Source organism: Balaenoptera borealis, assembly GCF_965194805.1.
Source record: "Balaenoptera borealis genome assembly, chromosome: 8".
NCBI lineage: Eukaryota > Metazoa > Chordata > Mammalia > Artiodactyla > Balaenopteridae > Balaenoptera > Balaenoptera borealis.
This window is the reverse complement of record NC_138865.1, coordinates 79,521,365-79,540,001: the sequence shown is the minus strand read 5'-3', so window position 1 is coordinate 79,540,001 and position 18,637 is coordinate 79,521,365. Positions and strand designations below refer to the sequence as shown.

General features: G+C 39.0%; 1 protein-coding gene across 7 annotated transcripts in view; it reads left to right on the top strand.

Annotated features, from left to right (window-relative positions):
• PRUNE2 (prune homolog 2 with BCH domain) overlaps positions 1 to 18,637 on the top strand; it is a 258,877-nt gene that overhangs the window by 70,862 nt on the left and 169,378 nt on the right. For all 7 annotated transcript variants that reach the window (XM_082401314.1, XM_082401312.1, XM_082401309.1 and 4 more), the window contains exon 6: positions 862 to 956. In XM_082401314.1, the coding sequence (XP_082257440.1) occupies positions 862 to 956 (95 nt within the window). The remainder of the gene's footprint in view (positions 1 to 861; positions 957 to 18,637) is intronic.

Here is an 18,637-nt window from a genome sequence, read left to right as displayed (position 1 = left end):
TTATTGAAGCACATTGGTCAGCTAAAACTATGCAGTTCTGGATAATTTATCCCTTCTGGATTATTCCTCCCATCATTTAAGAAATCCTGTATCTCCTATTGCCAGAGTCTATTACAAGGGTGACCAACTTAATTATGATAGTTTTATGGGTCATATTTATAAAGTGCATTTTGAGTAAAATTACAGTTGAAAACATGGAGGCTCACCTTAATGCATCCTGAAAGCAAATTGTGGCCTTCTTAGGTATTATTTGGTTATTTGCTTGTTTATGCTAGTTTTTTTTTACCTCCTCCCCTTCCCTTCTCTGCTTTTGTCTGCTATGGGCTTCCAGAGTCTGACCTCTGAGTATTTGATCTTCTGGGCTCCCCTGAAGATTACTGGTTTCTGGTTGGATTTGGTCCATGGGAAGAGTTAGAAACATATGGGGCGTGGGAGTCAAAGGAAGGAGAAGAGGCTGTAATATTTCTTCCCTGCTCCCTTCCTGTTTGGTGCTAAGTTTCTGGCAGCCCCTCTTATACTGTTCCAGATCCCTGTTTCCCTCCTTTGAACCTCTGCTAGTCTCCGGATGCCTCACTATCTTTTATTAGTTTTCTCAGTCCCACCCACATCTCTGTAAGAGTCCTGCCATTAAAGAATCTTCTTTTGCATCCTGAGGGGTGAATGCTATTTCCTGCTGGGATCCTAACTGATGCAAACATTGTCAGTAATGTGATTTTTGCCTTATATGTGTGTTTATTATGGTTAAAAGAAATATGAGAGGGGAAATACTGAAATTAAAAGGGTGACTTCTTTAGATAATCTCTTGATATTACCAAAAATGTTCCCCAAGTATAACATATTGTTTTTTTCTCTTATCCACAGGTTTAAGTATTGAACAGACAATGCTGAAGAATCTGAAGGAACTTTCAGATGGAGAAATAAAAGTGGCCATTAGTAGCGTGAACATGACCCTGGAGGTAAGGGTGGGAAAGCTTTTTCGGCAATGACAGATTTCACACAGTTGCATTCTGAGAAAATGGAATACGATTCTCTCTATTGCATAAGTTAGTGTTAGTCTTTTGCTGTGATATATTTGCTTCTTTGTGATATATTTGACTAGGAATACGGGTTATTATTTTGGGTGAAAACACTATGCTAAACCAATGAAAAATGCCAAACCTGGATTCCCAAGATGAGTGTCATTTCATTCATCTCAGTAAAACAAAACCTAAAACGTAATCACATATGTATACATGTATGTGTATGTATATGTATATCCTGTTTAATAACAATGATTTTACATGTGATTAGATTCACTTCCTTTTTCTGTGCACTACCCTGCATTGTCCATAGATCTGTTCTAAGAAACCAAGTTGTCCTTTGGCTTTTGTAAGCAATTTGGATCCATGTCATTTTGATGATCAATGGTGACGACTCAAGTATTAATAAGACCCTCCTTCCAATCTGTTAAATGAATGATTCAAAGTGAATGCAGCTCTTGACTTTGTATGTTTCCTTGGTAAATTGTCTTTTGTCTACTTTGGGGCTTTTCAGTGACTTAAATGTTAATCTTAATTAACCTAACTAATGGGAATTATATTTTACAGAGGCACATTTATGCCGTGCAGGAGTCTGAGACTTTTTTACTGTTATGTTACCTTGATCAAGCGATCCACCTTTGATTGAGGCACTGAACTCTCAAGTCAAGTTTATGGAGATAAAAATTGCTTTATAGGCCTTTTGTCTTTTAGATTTTGGAACTGTATGTTGCTATTCTTTTTATTTTTCTTGTGGTAATGGTGACTGTATCACTGTGTATATTTCTAGGGTATAGCAGGCACGCATAGGGGTATCCATGCCTCGGAAAACCCAAGAGCAAACCAGGTGCCTTTTTCTGTGATTTCTTTGTAAAGTTGTTCCTAGGTGTTTTGATATCGTAGTTCGGCTTGTACGTCCATCTGAGTACCAAGAGGCAGAGTGTTGTCGCTAAAGATACTCACACTTGGTGGTGATATAGTGCCTCATAGTTTACAGACCACGTTCTCATTGCATATAGAAACTCAACTGTTTCTGTGGCCTTTTGAATTGATAAATGTTCCATGTAATTAGACGATGATGTGACTCAATACAAGAAATACATGCAATTTGGGATGTAGTAAGTAGATAATCACCTTCAATTAGAAATCTGCTTTGTTTCTAGAAATCCAAGGAAGACATGGATCTTGCAAGGGTCAGTAGCTTTGAGAATCATTTGTACCAGTTCAGGCCTTAGGGTTTTCTTTCTCTTTTCCCCCTCCCGTCTCCCTTCATTTAATGGCATCTTATTAGGTTTTAAATGCCTTGTTTGGAATTCCTTTCTAAATTAACATAGAGCATCTTGTAATTGCTTAGGGAACTGTCTGTAGTTAGCAAATTATTTTAAGACTATTATTATTATTATAGACTTACTGTAGCTTTAATGTACCTTCATTTATATTATAGGGGTATACAAATGGCTCTGTCAGATATGTTAAACTGTAAATGTTTATCAAGCTGAATAAGTGATAAAAAATCATCTTAATTTTGACAGTAATTTACATAGAGGGCCAGTAATTAATCAGGCGGCTAAGTACATCTCTGGAAGAGCTATATGATCTTCTGGGAGGAGGGAGAAGGACATTTATACATATAAAGAAAGGTACACAGATTAAACTCTAATCAGCTGAATGAGAGCTTTTCACTTGTGCATAACAGGGATATTAAAGATAACTGAGAAATGGAGAAGGAACTCCTTAATAACATTGTATATTTTCTTTGAGAGAGAAAATGTACACTATTTATTTTATCTTTTAGTTGGAAAAATCCCCAAGTTAAGGGCAGAGTTTGGTTTTCTCCATAGATCATCCTATGATACAGTGGCGTTTTTACAATCTCTATCTATATTTGATGATATTTCAATATTCCTTTCCCATTCCTATTTAAAAATAATGACAGAATTCCCCCTGTCTTATTTTGTGTGTTTTGGAACAGCTGTCTAATAGCCCTTTAAATCTAGATATATTTCAAGAAAGAAATTTTCTTAGTTCCTATGACTTTCTAAATCTCACTTGTCCTTCAAAGCATGGTCAAGACCTAGCTACTTCATGATGACTTGTAGAAATTCTCCATTTTCTATTACCCCTTGCAAAATTGACCAACTTAGGCTTAAATATATACTATATCTTCCATTAATTTTGAACTTGTTTCAAATATTTAATCATGGTTAGACAATATTTTAAGTTAACTGGGGATAAAGGTGGTATTGTTGACTTCTATCTCCCTTTGATTTCCTGGCACAGTGCTGGGGACATAGTAGGTACTTCGTTAATACAAATACACGTTGGTGTCTGCCATTTGTTCCTTTGATATCTGATTTTCATTTTCTGTTAAATTTAAGTAAGTCAGCTAGGAAAGCAAAGCCATCTAGCCATGGCATCCAAGTCAACTTACTTTGTTTCCTTCCAATCGGTTTCAACTGTAGCTGAAGGCTGAGATCAGATAGATAAAATATGGCCCACATATTTATCAGTACAACTGCTTATCCAGCAGTCCAAAATTCGAATGGGTTGCTCGTCACTGGAAGGAATCAACTGGAAGTTCTGCGTGATGTCAGGGCAATGGGAAAGAGGATTCCTTACATTTTCAATGGCCCTTTGCAACTCCACAGTTGTATGTGTCATGGCTTTTATTTACCTAATGACCCAGTTAATTTTCTTGGGTGGAAATATTGAGAAAATAAGAAGAATTTGTCTCCTTGCAACATATATAGAATGTCCTTCTGAGGGAAACACTGGTTTGGGTGGTAGAAACCACTGCCTTTGACAGATGGGTTCACTCCGGCCCTCTACGTTATAAAGAGAAAGCTACTAAACCATTTGTCTCTCCTTTTTATTGTAGTATATCTCACAAATGATAGTTGTTCTAATTAAGGTTATATGGGTTATTGAAAATCTACCATCGAAAATAAATACAGTAGTACTGAGTTTCAGTGCTTTGTTCAATATGTGAGGTCAGAATGAGTGTGACCTTGAAAAGCAGTAGATAAAAAAATGGCCATATCAGAAGCATGGCCAGAGGGCTAGTTCTTGCAGAGAGGACTTGGAAGCTAGGACCATGGAAAAGATAACTGCAGTCCCATTTCACAGGGCCTCCGGTTCATTCTGAGTCTGGATATAGCACACATCCTGTGGGGCATACACACCACATATAGGAATCCACTTCTTTCATTATGGTTGTACCTGATCCTTTGTGCCCTTTTCATTGTTTGCCAATTTGATTATCAGGAAAGAGACACAGGTGGTTTTGATTTTGTTCTAATTCTGCATTTTAGTGGAGGAACCAGTAGAGAGAAACGAAGGTTGCCAAAAACCAAATCTATGTTAAAAACTTTAAATAGTAAAGCCTTAGGGAAAAAAAAGAAGAGAATTTATGGATATTAAAGTACATGCTTAACTGGAACAAATTTTGCCTTTATGTTCCATTCGCTCCAGCAGAATGGAGCGATTATACATCCTGGGCCTACTTTACTCGTAGTAAAACAATAGGTCTAGATGTTAAGGGAAAGGGACAAATCTTTCCATTCCAATAAGGTGCCAATGAAGCAAATGAGATTGCTCATGGCAATACCACATGAATAGTTCCCTTGCCAACACCAAGTTTATTACGTCTCCTTTAAGCATTTCCCCAAAGGCTGTAAGTCATTAGCATCTTTCTTCAGGAAGAATAATAACCAGGCACTGACTTGATCACTTTTGTTATGACCAATCATGTTATGATTTATTCCCACCTATATACTGTGTCAGTTTGCTGCCATAACGAAGCACCACACACTGTGTGGCTTAAACAACATACCTTTATTGTGTCACAGTCTGGAGGCTGGAAGTCCAAGATCTGGTATTGGCAGGACAGGTTCCTTCTGAAAGCTGAGAGAGAATCTGTTCCATGCCTCTCTCCTAGCTTCTGGTGGTTTGCAGGCAATCTTTGGCATTCCTTGGCTTATAGAAGTACCACCTTGGTCTCTGACTTTGTTTTCACATTATCTTCCCCCTATGCATGTCTCCACATTTTTCCTTTTCATACGGTCATTAGTTATATCGGATTAAGGCCCACCCTGATGACCTTATCTTAATTATTATATCTGCAGTGACTCTATTTCCAAATAAAGTCACATTCTGAGGTGCTGGAGGTTAGGACTTCAACATATAATAAGACTGTATGAATGAGCCTATTGCCTGCTAAGTACATTTCATCTGTCGCTCCCACATGTTTTTATTTTAAATCAATTTCCTTCAAATGAGGAAAAGTGGGGATTTCCAACTCTTGAAATTTTGTCTCCTTTATTCAGAGCTGGAGTCTGAGGAAATAGCTCCAGCCTGTTTTCTCTCTGGGGCCCCCTCCTGACCAGACACTATGCTATTTGAAACCTGGAATAGAACACATGGGATGCCCTGCACAGCGATTACCAGCTGAGCTGCACCTTGGAACACTGAGGAGGGAAAAACTCCTTTTCCCTCCTACCAACCTTTTCCCTTAGCATTCAGAGCACGGACCAGAATAGATTCCCAAGATCACTGTTAAACTCCTCCCTAACGAAAGTGAACATTTTTACGCAGGCGGCAGTGAAGCATCTTTGAACCGTTGTAACAGGTGATTTAAGACTCAGCGAACCAGTGTGAAACCTGGTTTACCAAATTTAAGCGTGAAACATGATTTTTCATTGTCTGAGCTTGGAGTTTTTTGGAGTTCAGGATGAAAATACCTCCAGAGTATTTACCTACCTTATTTTGTCGTAAAATGCATAGTAATATTTGAGGAAGTATATATTATTTTTGATTAGCATATTCTTCAAAATGCCTAACGCTTATGCTGGAGGTGATTTTTCAAAGCTGTTTGGCTAACCCAATGGAAATATGTGTAACCACTGCCTCTGTTTCCTTTTGGGTCCAGGGCTGCCAACTCCTACTTGCTAAGATGGAGTTAACATCTGATGACAAGTGCTCACTGTGTATCAGGCAGTAGAGTAAGAACTTGCAAGCATTGTCTTCTTTAATCTTCCCAACAACCCCATAAGGTAGAGATGCTCTGTGTACCCCTGTATTAGTTAAGGTAACTCTAACAGCAGTAACAGGTAAACCCCAAATCTCAAAGACTCAACACATAACTTATGCATTTTTTGCTCAGGCAAGGCAGCAAAATCCAATTTAGTGTTCCTGGTTGTGTGGCCAGGGTTGATTCAGAGACCATCTTTAACGTGTGGCTCCCAAGATTGCCTGAGGCATCTCCATCCATCCTGTCTCTCAAGATGGAGAAGAGCTTGGAGGGCCAAAGGTGGGAGGCTTTATGGATCTTTTCAGAGCGTAGCATCTGTCACTTCTGCTCACGTTTCATTGGCCCAGTCACATGGTTGCATCTGACTTCAGGGAGGCTGAGAAATGCAGTCTAATTGTATGTCCAAGAAGAAGAACCAGTTTGAAGAATAATTAGCCAGTCTCTGCCACAATCTCCCTCTTGGAGGTGAGGAAATTGGAATCTAAAAAGGTTAAATCATTTGTCTAATACAGAGCTGGGACCAAAATCTGGGTCTGTTCTGCCCAAGCACTGTGTTTACTACTTGGGATATGATGCCCGCTCGGGGGTTTGCTAGTAAGTCATCAGTTGTCAATCATAGCCGCGAACTCCAGGTGTTGGACAACCTCGACAGACATCCTTAAGCAATCCTTGGTTGGAACTCTTGTTTTCCCTACTCTTGGTACCAAGCCGCTTCTTGTTTATGTTCATATCTTTGCTTCTTTTAAAAATCAATTTAATTTTTGATCTGTAAACATCATCTAAGTATTCATAGTAAATGTAATTATCAGCCCCTCATATAGAGGAGATTTGGAAAAATAAGTCAAGTAGATAAAAATAATAAGAAAAAAGATTATGAGGTGAGGGATAGGACATACCATGTAGGAAGGAAGGAATTCTGATTTTTTTTCTCTGCCTGCCTCTAGAATTCAAGGACATGGGTATTCTGGTTTACCTTGTTGTAATGTAATTTTTCAAATCTGTGTTCAAAATAGCAGCCCAAATCAGTGAAAAATTTTAATGGTAGAGATTTTTTATGGAAAGAAAACAGTATTACTTTGAGCACTATGGTAATTCCTAATAACGAAATTCTGAGTAGTTGAGGTGTTAGGAGTTCTCAATTCATACCTGGCTGAAGAGTCCAAAGGGGTTTAAAGCAAATGACGGACACGGTTAGGTGACTTTCATTGTGTGAATTTAACAGTCAGTGTGTGTGAGTCATCTGAAGTATGAATTATAATTTGAAACTAATTTAGAGCTAATAATTCATAGCTTCTTGAGGACAATGGCAGGATAAAAAAGTGAAACTTGAAATCAGAAAAGTAGACTTGCATTCCTACTCTGAGCTATGAGCAGTTCTTGGTAATGAGATGTAATTGAAATGAGGGAATCGAAATTCCCTCTTTAACGAATGGTTTATCATATCAGCTGCAATAGCACTTTGTCTTTGGGAAAAAATGTACTAGGCAGCTGAAGCATATAATATTTAGAATCCTTACAATTTGTAGGTAGGTAGCTCCTTCTGCAGATGACCAAAAATATTTTAAGATGCCAGATAATCTGCAAAACTGGCCTATCTAGAAATACCTTATAATGGAATTCCTGTTTTGTATTTACAGCTAAACTGAGGTAGGAGGCAACTTGATGTTTTTGCTTTTTTTAACCTATTGACCAGTTTCAAATGGATTTAAATGATTCACAGAACTTGGCCTACCTAGCCATACTTCTCTATATTTATTTCCCTCAATGGTACAAAATACCTCAATACTCAATATTTAGAGATCATAAAGTTACTCATTATGCACTGTGCTTTCTTTGCTAAGGGGTGGTGCCCTGGACACTTCTCCTTCTCCCCTGAAATGCTACAGAAGTGTATTCACATGGAGGAAGTGGAAAGGGAGGAACCTAGAAAACACAGAGCCTGCCCCAGGCATAAACTCTCCTCAGGGCCCAGAAATCCCCACTGACTTCCCTGGGCAACTGTGAAGTGGGAATGTGATAACGAGATCAGGTGCTATGAGGACATGGCCTCATCAAGAGGCTGTGGGGAAGTTAGCCTCAAAAATGGCTACTGGGCGTGGGGCAGAAAGGAAGAAAGCTGTGGAGGGAACTGCATGCCACCTCAGGAAGCCCAGATGGGGTTGATTGCTAGTGAGTGGACAGGGTAGAGTCCGTGTCCCATTTGACGGTATTTTACTTGCTGCATCTCTGATGGACAATATGATTCAGATTTACATGCAAGTGTGGGTGTGTATCATCCATAACCACTCTCTCTTTTCATTACATCCCCACCCCGCAATGTGCCCCTGCATCCGCTTAGCACCAAGGACATGGAACAAAACAGAGCTGCGATACCCCAACCTACGATTCCTGAGGTCATGAGGTGTTGGGTCTAATTGGCTCCCCGCTCACTGCCTTCTCCTCAGAATAAAATGGTGTTCCAGTTATGTACTGCTGTGTCACAAGGCACCCCCAGAACCTCGAGACTTAAACTAAGATGTTATTATCTCTCATAGTTCTTTGGCTTCTTTTGGGTTCAGATGGGCAGTTTTTGCTCAGAGTTTCTCATGCAGTTGCAGTCAGATGGTAGTCACCTGTGAGCTCAGTTGGGACTCACGGGGTGTGGGCCGCTCACAGCCTGACAGATTCGGAGAGAGAGCCACAAGAGCGAGCTTTGGAAGAGACTCAGATGGAATCTGAACCTAACTTCAAATATCTCAGAATATCACTTCCATCATATTTTATTGTTCATGCAATTCCCTAAGGCCAGCCCAGATCGATGATAAAATAGAATTAGCAGTGGTGTGCTGGTAAATGTTTAACAATGGGCTCTCTAAAAAAAAAAAAAATCCACACATATTACTGATATGCAGGATATATAGCACACAATTTACAAATTACATACTCTTTATTGTAAATTCTGTACGATCGATTCTTACAGAATGAGTTAGTTAATTTTAATGCAACTCTTGCACTGCAATTGATGAACCAGTATAGTTCCAACAAGAATGTGGTTGATTTTTTTTTTTTTTTAACAAGAACGTGAAACAACAAAGATTTTTTGTCTGAACTTTACCTGTTTGTCAACAGCATGAATGACTTCTCTGCTGACTTAAAGAATAGTTTTCAAATACTGGAAGAACATGTCCTCAGAGTTTTGTTTTTATTTTTGTGCTGTTCACAATGTGATGGCTAGAAACACAACCCACTTTTAAGTTTAGCCTACATAATTAACTTTCTCCATTAGTTTAAGTCGAGACAGGCAAATTTTTTTCTGCCAAGAGCTAAATAGTAAATATTTTAGGCTTTATGGTCCAAGAGGCAAAAGTGAGGATTTTATGTGGGACTTAATAACGATTAGAAAGTGTTTAGCTCACCGGCTGTACAGAAACAGGCAGTGGGCTGAATTTGGCCTGTGGGCCATAATTTGCCAACACCTGCTCTAGAAAACCAATAAATCAATTAAACAAGCTTTGCTTTGTAGTGTTTGCCAATTTTCGTAGTGTAAATACTCTTACCATGGCTAGTTTCAAGGTACCAATGTGATATCATCAAAACACAGTAAGGAATAGTTCTAACACTGTATTGTATAATTGAAATTTGCTAAGAGAGTAGATCTTAAGCATTATCACAAAAAAAAGAAAAGAAAAAAAGCTCATCATCATGTTGTATACTTTAAATATATTACAATTTTATTTGTAAAAAAAAAAAAACAGATTGGGAAGAGATGCACAGAAGCATACCATAATATAGCTTTTCCAGCAGACAGATGCAATAGAACATAGATAATGTAGTAGAATAATTAGGAAGTGATGAGTTTTGAGAATTTATGACTTTTGTTTTTAATGTAATTTATTTAATGTGGAATATTTAATCTAGTTTTTTAAATGGCTGTGTTTAATTTGTTAATGGCGGGTTTTTCTGAAAATTCTGAAAATTTTCCTGAAAATTTTACAGTCATTGCTTACCAACCTGTACAAGTCAGCACAAACACACCACTGGGAATTAGACCCCAATTCTTTTTTGTGTGTGTATTTTAAAATTTATTTTACTGAAGTATGGTTGATTTACAATGTTGTGTTAATTTCTACTGTGCAGCAAAGTGATTCAGTTTTACATATATACATTCTTTTTCATATTCTTTTCCATTATGGTTTATCATAGGATATTGAATATAGTTCCCTGTGCTATACAGTAGGACCTCGTTGTTTATCCATTCTATATACACCAGTTTGCATCTGCTAACCCCAGACTCCCAATCCATCCCTCCCCTGAGCCCCCTCCTCCTTGGCAACCACAAGTCTGTTCTCTATGTCTGTGAGTCTGTTTCTCTTTCCGAGATAAGTTCATTTGTGTCATATTTTAGATTCCATATATAAGTGATACCCTATGGTATTTGTCTTTCTCTTTCTGACTTACCTTACGTAGTATGATAATCTCTAGGTCCATCCATGTTGCTGCAAATGGCATCATGTCATTCTTTTTTATGGCTGAGTAGTATTCTATTGCATATATGTACCACATCTTCTTTATCCATTCATCTGTTAATGGACATTTAGGTTGTTTCCATGTCTTGGCTATTGTAAATAGTGCTGCAGTGAACATTGGGTGCATGTTATCTTTTCGAATTATAGTTTTCTCTGAATATATGCCCAGGCGTGGGATTGCAGCATTATATGGCAACTCTATTTTTAGTTATCTGAGGAACCTCCATACTGTTTTGCATAGTGGCTGCAGCAACTTACATTCCTACCAACACTGTAGGAGGGTTCCCTTTTCTCCATACCCTCTCCAGCATTTGTCATTTGTAGACAGAATGATGGACATTCTGACCGGTGTAAGGTGGTACCTCATTGTAGGTTTGATTTGCATTTCTCTAATAATTAGTGATGTTGAGCATCTTTTCATGTGCTTTTTGGCCATCTGTATGTCTTCTTTGGAGAAATGTCTGTTTAGATCATCTTCCCATATTTTTATTGTGTCATTTGTTTTTATGATATTGAGCTGCGTGAGCTGTTTGTGTATTTTAGAAATCAATCCTTGTCGGTGGCTTCACTTGCAAGTATTTTCTCCCATTCTGAGGGTTGTCTTTTTGTTTTGTTTATGGTTTCCTTTGCTGTGAAAAGCTTTTAAGTTTAATTAGATCCCATTTGTTTATTTTTGCTTTTATTTCTCCTGCCTTGGGAGACTGACCTAAGAAAACATTGGTATGATTTAGGTCTGAGAATGTTTTGCCTATGTTCTCTTCTAAGAGTTTTATGGTGTCAAGTCTTATATTTAAGTCTTTAAGCCATTTTGAGTTTATTTTTGTGTATGGTGGCAGGGTGTGTTCTAACTTCATTGATATACATGCCACTGTCCAACTTTCCTGACACCACTTGCTGAGGAGACTGTCTATTCTCTGTTGTACATTCTTGCCTTCTTTGTCAAAGATTAATTAACTGTAGGTGTGTGGGTTTTTTTCTGGGCTCTCCGTTCTATTCCATTGATCCATATATCTGTTTTTGTGCCAATACCATGCTGTTTTGATTACCATAGCTTTGTAGTATAGTCTGAAGTCAGGGAGCCTGATTCCTCCAGCTCCGTTTTTCTTTCTCAAGATTGCTTTGGCTATTCGGGATCTTTTCTGTTTCCATACAAATTGCAAAATTTTTTGTTCTAGTTCTGTGAAAAATGCCTTTGGTAGTTTGATAGGGATTGCATTAAATCTGTAGATTGCTTTGGGTAGTATAGTCATCTGCACAATGTTGATTCTTCCAATCCAAGAACATGGTATATCTCTCCATCTGTTTGTATCATCTTTGTTTTCTTTCATCATTGTCTTATAGTTTTCTGCATACAGGTCTTTTGTCTCTTTAGGTAGGTTTATTCCTAGGTATTTTATTCTTTTTGCTGCAATGGTAAATGGGAGTGTTTCCTTAATTTCTCTTTCAGATTTTTCATCATTAGTATATAGGAATGCAAGAGATTTCTGTGCATTAATTTTGTATCCTGCTACTTTACCAAATTCACTGATTAGCTCTAGTAGTTTTCTGGTAGCATCTTTAGAATTCTGTATGTATAGTATCATGTCATCTGCAAACAGTGACAGTTTTACTTCTTCTTTTCCAATTTGGATTCATTTTATTTCTTTTTCTTCTCTGATTGCTGTGGCTAAAACTTCCAAAACTATGTTGAATAATAGTGGTGAGAGTGGGCAACCTTTAGACCCCAGTTCTTGATGTGAGGAGGAGCATGTGCCTATAGGGAGGGAAGGAATTGAAGGTGACCATCTTTGGAGACTTTACCAAAGAAGGGGATTGCTTCTCATATCCAACTGTGTCATTAAGTCCTAGACTTTCTTCTATGAATCAAGGAAAAGTAGAATCTTAATTTATGATAATCTACTTATCTGGTTTCATGCACTTTGGTCAATGGCATATTTGCGACAGTTAATAATCTTGGCTTAGATTAAGAGTGGGTAGGGCCACACTGCAGCTAGAGATAATGGTTCATGTGTACAGTACTGAAGAGCATCGGATAATTAGTCTTTAGGGTCTTTCCTACTTGGACACAGCCATCACAGTCACCGCTGCCTCTATTCATCAGTCACCACGGATGCTGGGGGCTCAGGCTCTTGCCCTGGAAGCCTTGTCTTCCCCACTCTCTGGTCTCTTCTATTCTGCTAGAGACACAGAGCTTATTCTCTTCAGCGATGCATCCTGGGTTGTCACCAGTTTCCTCCTGAGCTTCAGTGTCATGGGCTGTACTAGTGAGATCTGGTAACAATCTTTGGACCACATTTTCTGCATATCTTTTTTTTTTTATCACTTCCTGTCTTTCCTTTCCTTTGCAGGTTTCACGCAGCTTTTCCCTTTTTCATATGTCCACCTGCTCCTTTGCAGAAACCCTATTCCATTCTTCACTGCCACTTCTCCTGCCTTGGTATTACCACACTTTCTTCCAGTAACTTCTTAATTATTTGTACTTAAAAAGCCAATGAAAAGTCTTTCTATATGTCACCAAAATGTCTAAGGCTCTCCATTTAGATGTGGTATTTCTGGTACCTCTGTCACCTTATTTGGGGACCTATCTCTTAAGTTCACAGTCACTGTGGGGAAATGGGCATAATATCAGAAGGCATTTTGAATAAATTCATGTATCACTGCAACTTATATAAATAAAAATGGTACATTTCTAGACTTCAAAAGTAATAAGCAGGCACTTCTGTTTTACTGAAATCCTTTAGTAGGAGCAGTAAGTTGACCCTTTCCTTGTGGAGGAAATGGAATATCCATGCTTGCCTTCCTGAGAAAATGAGCTCCGTGATATGGTAGAATTCAGTACCTCTCTTATCATGACCCTTTAATAAATGTTGGTATTTGGAAAGCTAATAGGTAGGCTTTGGTTCTAGTCCTTTTAACCACCCAATAAAATGACAAAGAAGCCAGAAAACAGCCTATTAAGTTAATTCATTCTCAACTTCAGCACTGCTGAGGGAATTAAGAAGTAGCATTTCACAAAATATATCAGTGATAATTTGAACTTTTTTATAGCATAATATCTAATTCTCTTCTGCATCTTTCTTTATGAGAAGGGAAACCCTCAGGACATAGTGATATGCTAGGATGAGTGCTCTTTCGCTCTGTAAATACATTTTTAAAGTGTACTATAATGTCATTTTGATGGTTTAATTTCTGGAAGGATTTGGCTAATTACATTTTTAGGAATGTACTCAGACCAGTTTTAGCTGCCCAGTGTTACTTTTAATAGCAGCTGTTGCTTACCTCTTCTCTTGTTTATTTTCTCTCTCACCCACTTTCAGAGTTATTTTGCTGATTTGGAGACCTGACCTTGGTTTAAATTAGTTTGTCTGTAACACTCCTGTGAATCATATGCAATATTTTAATGGTTAATTACTACATTGTATCAACTTGTCATAGAAAAGCAGGCTGTGAAACTAAAGGAAAATTTTTTCCTTTTTCTTGTGACAGAAGAAACGTGTACAGAAGAGAAACTGTGAAGTGGGGTGGTATTAGAGTGCTCCCTTCCCATCCGTGTAGGTAAATGCTGAATTGGTTCCCTAAGTAACAAAAACTCTTTTTTATTACACACTGAGGAAATAATAAATTTGTACCAAATAGCCAGTGGCAATTTAGATAAGTAAGAAGACTCAAACAAAAGAATAATTTAGGATTCTTTCCAGAATAGACATCTTGTACCTTAATCAACAGTGATTGTGAAGATTGGCTGTGTGGAATCTGTGGGAGAAGAGTGGGTTATGGTAGGTTGGTGGTGTCACCTAGTGGTAGAAAGGGGAAAACAGAACAAGGTGCTAGAACTAGGATTTGGTAATTTATTATCGTCTTCTTTTATTCCTTCAAAAGAATAATTTAATGCTCTCTGTAGTCATAGCATGGCGCTAGTCAACACCTCGAATAATTCAAACTTTAAAAATAAATATGATAGTATCCAACATTTGTTGAGTGTTTACTATGCACCATGCATTTTATTTTTATTTCCTCATTGAACCTCCATGAATACCCTCTGAAATAAGTCCATTATTATTTCCAACTTGTAAATTAACTGTAGTAGACTCTTCTAGAAATGGTAGTTCATGGCATGAAGTATCTGTGGCTATGTTTTGCCTTCCAGCATTTTAGATTAGCATTCTTTTCATGATGCCGTTATGAAATCTAATTTTCAGTGTCTTTGGAATGCCCATGCCAAGCACACCTGTTGTTGACTCTTCATTGTTTTGGTCTTTAAGAGTGCTTTCTTTTTAACCCAAATCAAACAGTCATCTTGTACCTACCTGACCGTGGAGCCCAAACAATGAGGCTCCCAACCTGTATTACAGTCGTTGACATCACCAGGTCAGCCTATAGCACGTCAGACTGGCTAATCTGTCCTTAGGACACCAGGGTTGAAGAGGAGGGTCTGAAAGCATGCACTCATCTCATCCATCCACTTAATCACCCATTAACAGTCATTTGTCATCAAACATTTTTATTGAGTAGCTACTATATGCTGAAATATAGGCTAGATAGTATAGTACAAGCTCATGAATGATTGGTAATTTTAGTTGGCTTTAATGGGGCAATACAGGACACCAGAGTTTCTGAATCAATAGCTCTGGGTGGGGTCTGAGAATTTGTATGTCTAATAAGTTCCTTGGGATGCTGATGTTGCTGGTCCAGACACATTCTGAGTACCATTGGCTTAGAGCCATTTGATTCCATTTCCAACTTTTGGACACATATACACGGATACTGAGGAAGGAAATTGGCATTCACCAAGTTTCTAGCACTATGTTAGGTGCTTTATATTAGTTATCTTTTAAAATCCTGACACCTTCCTTATGATGTACGTAGGCAGTTATTATATCTATTTTACAGGTGATTAAACTGAGACTCAGAAACGGGAAATAAACTGCAGAGTAAGCATTCCAACCCAGGGACAGCGGATTTCAAAGTCCTCATTCTTTCCTAATTGTTCTATGTTGGGTCACAGAAGAATACGCTAACTGTTACCATCAATGGTTACCTAGTCTATATTTTTCTGGAATTCTCTTACTGAATTAACTGGCTGTGGACATAATTCTGGTATGACAGATAAGAAAGTCCATGTTTCCCCAAAACTAAGTGGCTTCAAAGAACAACAATTTAGTAATTCATATGATTCTACTGGTCTTGTCTGAGCTTGCTCCTGTGACTACAGTCAGCTGATGGCTCTGCTAGACTGGTTGATCTAGGGTTGCTTCACTCAGCTGGGAGGGTTGGAATGAATAGCTAGGTGGCTGAGCCTCTCTCTCTATATGGCCTTTCATCCCAGGCTTCTTCACTCTAGAGCAGAAGCCTTCCAAGATGGTGGAAGCAAGAACTTTGGGTGCTTGCAAGTCCCACAAAGTCATGCCACGGTTTATTGGTCAAAACAAGTCATGTCATGGGGCCAGCCCAGACAGAGTGAGGAAAGAGACTCCACCTCCAAATGGGAGGAGCTGGAGATAATCTGTGATCACTTAAAATCCACCAGAACCTCCAAGCAGGAATCTTTGTTATCTAGTTTCTCAAGTATTTGTAACTTTTTTGTGGTTTCAGTTGTCTTAGATTCTATTCAGATGAAGGCCATCCTATCAGATGTTCTTAAGCCCATTGGAAGAGTCAAGTTACCAATGAATCACTGGGAGAGGACAATCATGAAATGAAGTTCTTGCTTTTTGACTGATTCAGCTGATAAATCTGCCTCCTAGGATGGGACTAGGGCTCCAGGGCTTCTGTATTCTTCTAGCAGGCTTAAAGGTCTCCAGTAGTAGAGAAGGATTTTATGAACTATTTTTTTTAAGTTTATAAAGATTTGCTTTGAATTTTCAAGAATTCATAGAAATAGGAAATTATAAAGAGTAAAAAGACAGGATTATCAGGTTAGAAATATTTATTCAAAACTCTTAAGCAATAGGAAACTGGGCACGTTCATATTTGCACATGGTATAATTTAGTTTGAGAAATATGTTTGTACATCTCAAGCTACATATTTGTAACAAGATAGTATCAGTCCCAGCAGGAACAGGTGGCCCATTCAATTGAGATAATTTGAGGTAGGTCTAATAAAGTGAGCCATTTTATTAGGTGAAGGCAGAGTGAGGGATACTGCAAGGAAGAGAGTAGTGTCCCAGGGGTTATTACCCTCAGCATGAAAGGAAAAGGAAAGGAGAAGTTTCCAGAACCTGGAAGGAGAATGTTGAAAAGAGAGGGCCACCTCAGGAAGAGCCTTTGGTCAAGGAGTGCCCAAGTTCAAAGTGACCCGAAACGAAAGGAAATGTAGGAGTAAATACTCTGCCATCACTCTCCTTCCTCCTTCCCAGCACCTGTTAGGGTTTCCCATTGGCTGAAACCAACAGGAAACGCGAGTCTAGAAGAGACTCTTGATGTGGTCCAGAGGGCCGCTGTGCTGCAGCAGAGAGCAGGGTGGAGGAGGATGGAGACCAGCTCTGCAGGGACCAAAGGAACACAGCTTGCAGAGACGTTCAATTAAAAGGTTCAGTAAAAGGATGGAGACACATAGCACAGGGAGACAAGCTCGGTGCTTTGTGACCACCTAGAGAGGTGGGATAGGGAGAGGGGGAGGGAGACGCAAGAGGCAGGAGATATGGGGATATATGTATATGTATAGCTGATTCACTTTGTTATAAAGCAGAAACTAACACACCATTGTAAAGCAATTATACTCCAGTAAAGATGTTAAAAAAAAAAAAAGGGATGGAGACAATAGATAACCCTTCCCAAAGCCATCTGTGAGACCACGATACAGAATTTTCAAAAGAAGTAGGCGAAATCTGCTTATAGTGCTTTTGAGGCTTTTACCATCTTAGAAGGAATAAAAGGATTGAAATTTGGAAGTAGAAAAGAGGAGACATTTTGAGATGTGTGTGTCCCATGTGATTAAGGGAGAGGGGGCATCAGTCCCTCCCCTGGAGCCTGGGCAGTGGGTTCTGAAAGGCCACCCAGAGAGACTCATATGTGACCCTTTCAGTTTGGGAGACACAGTGGGCAGGTGTTTCATTCTTACCCAGAAAATCTAAAGGGCGAGAGATGTGCTGACTGGCTATGTTGACAGTGGGACATAGAACAGGTGGCTGCATGCAGTAGCCTTCGCCCTGAGAAAATTGTTAAGAGTAGTAGATGCAGGAATATTTATGCCAGGCCAGATCTGGGCTATGTGTGCGAGAGAGCCAGCGTGCGTTTTTCGTGGATCCTGCCCAAGTGGGTTGACTTGAAGTGAAAACAAAGCATATCTCAGCTGAGAGAAGCCGGAGTCAGAGCCAGCTTCCTAAGAGCTGGGGAAGTGAGAAGTGGATTCCACCCAACCAGGAGGGCAGGGGAGATAGGAGATGAGAGCAACTACAGATCCACAGGGAGCCCATGAAGGTAACCCACCTGTGAAGCACAGAGAACTATAAAATTTAGGTACGCTGGAAAGTAACAGTCAAGTAATAACTTTCCTACTCCTCTGACTTCATCTTACTTCCTCATGCTCCAACCCAAAAGCAGTCAGAAACTACAGTTAGCAGAATGAATGCGGAGTAGAAGGGAAGGTGGGGAAAGAATGAAGAGATCACACTCCCTCCCACCAGTAACCAGCGTTGCTGGGGGAGAGTAGAAGCTTAACTCTGTTAAAGACTGCAATTTTGGCTACTCAGCTGAGACTTGCAAATTGAAGTGCCTGAGAAGCTTTGTTACCTAAGACTGTGCAGAAAAATCATGGGGTTTGCCTGATTTTTTACATAGGATCAAGGCAAGCACTAACCCCACAGGGTGATCCTAAAATTGCATGTTTTGAGTCCTGCTTGTTCTGCATTATGTATATATGTATAGAGAAAGCTGAGTTACCGTTTCCTCTAAGATGAGGTGGTCTTGTCCCATCCCCCATTCCATACATTCCTCCCTGCCGGGTATTCATTCCTTTGTGAATTCTTTCTTCTAAAAAACTTTCTCAATTTTAACTATATGAGAATCTGTTGGAAGTTAGATGGAGAAAGCAGTGAAGGAGGGAGCAAACAATGTGTTTTTGCTTATCTCCTAAGGATATCCCTGGG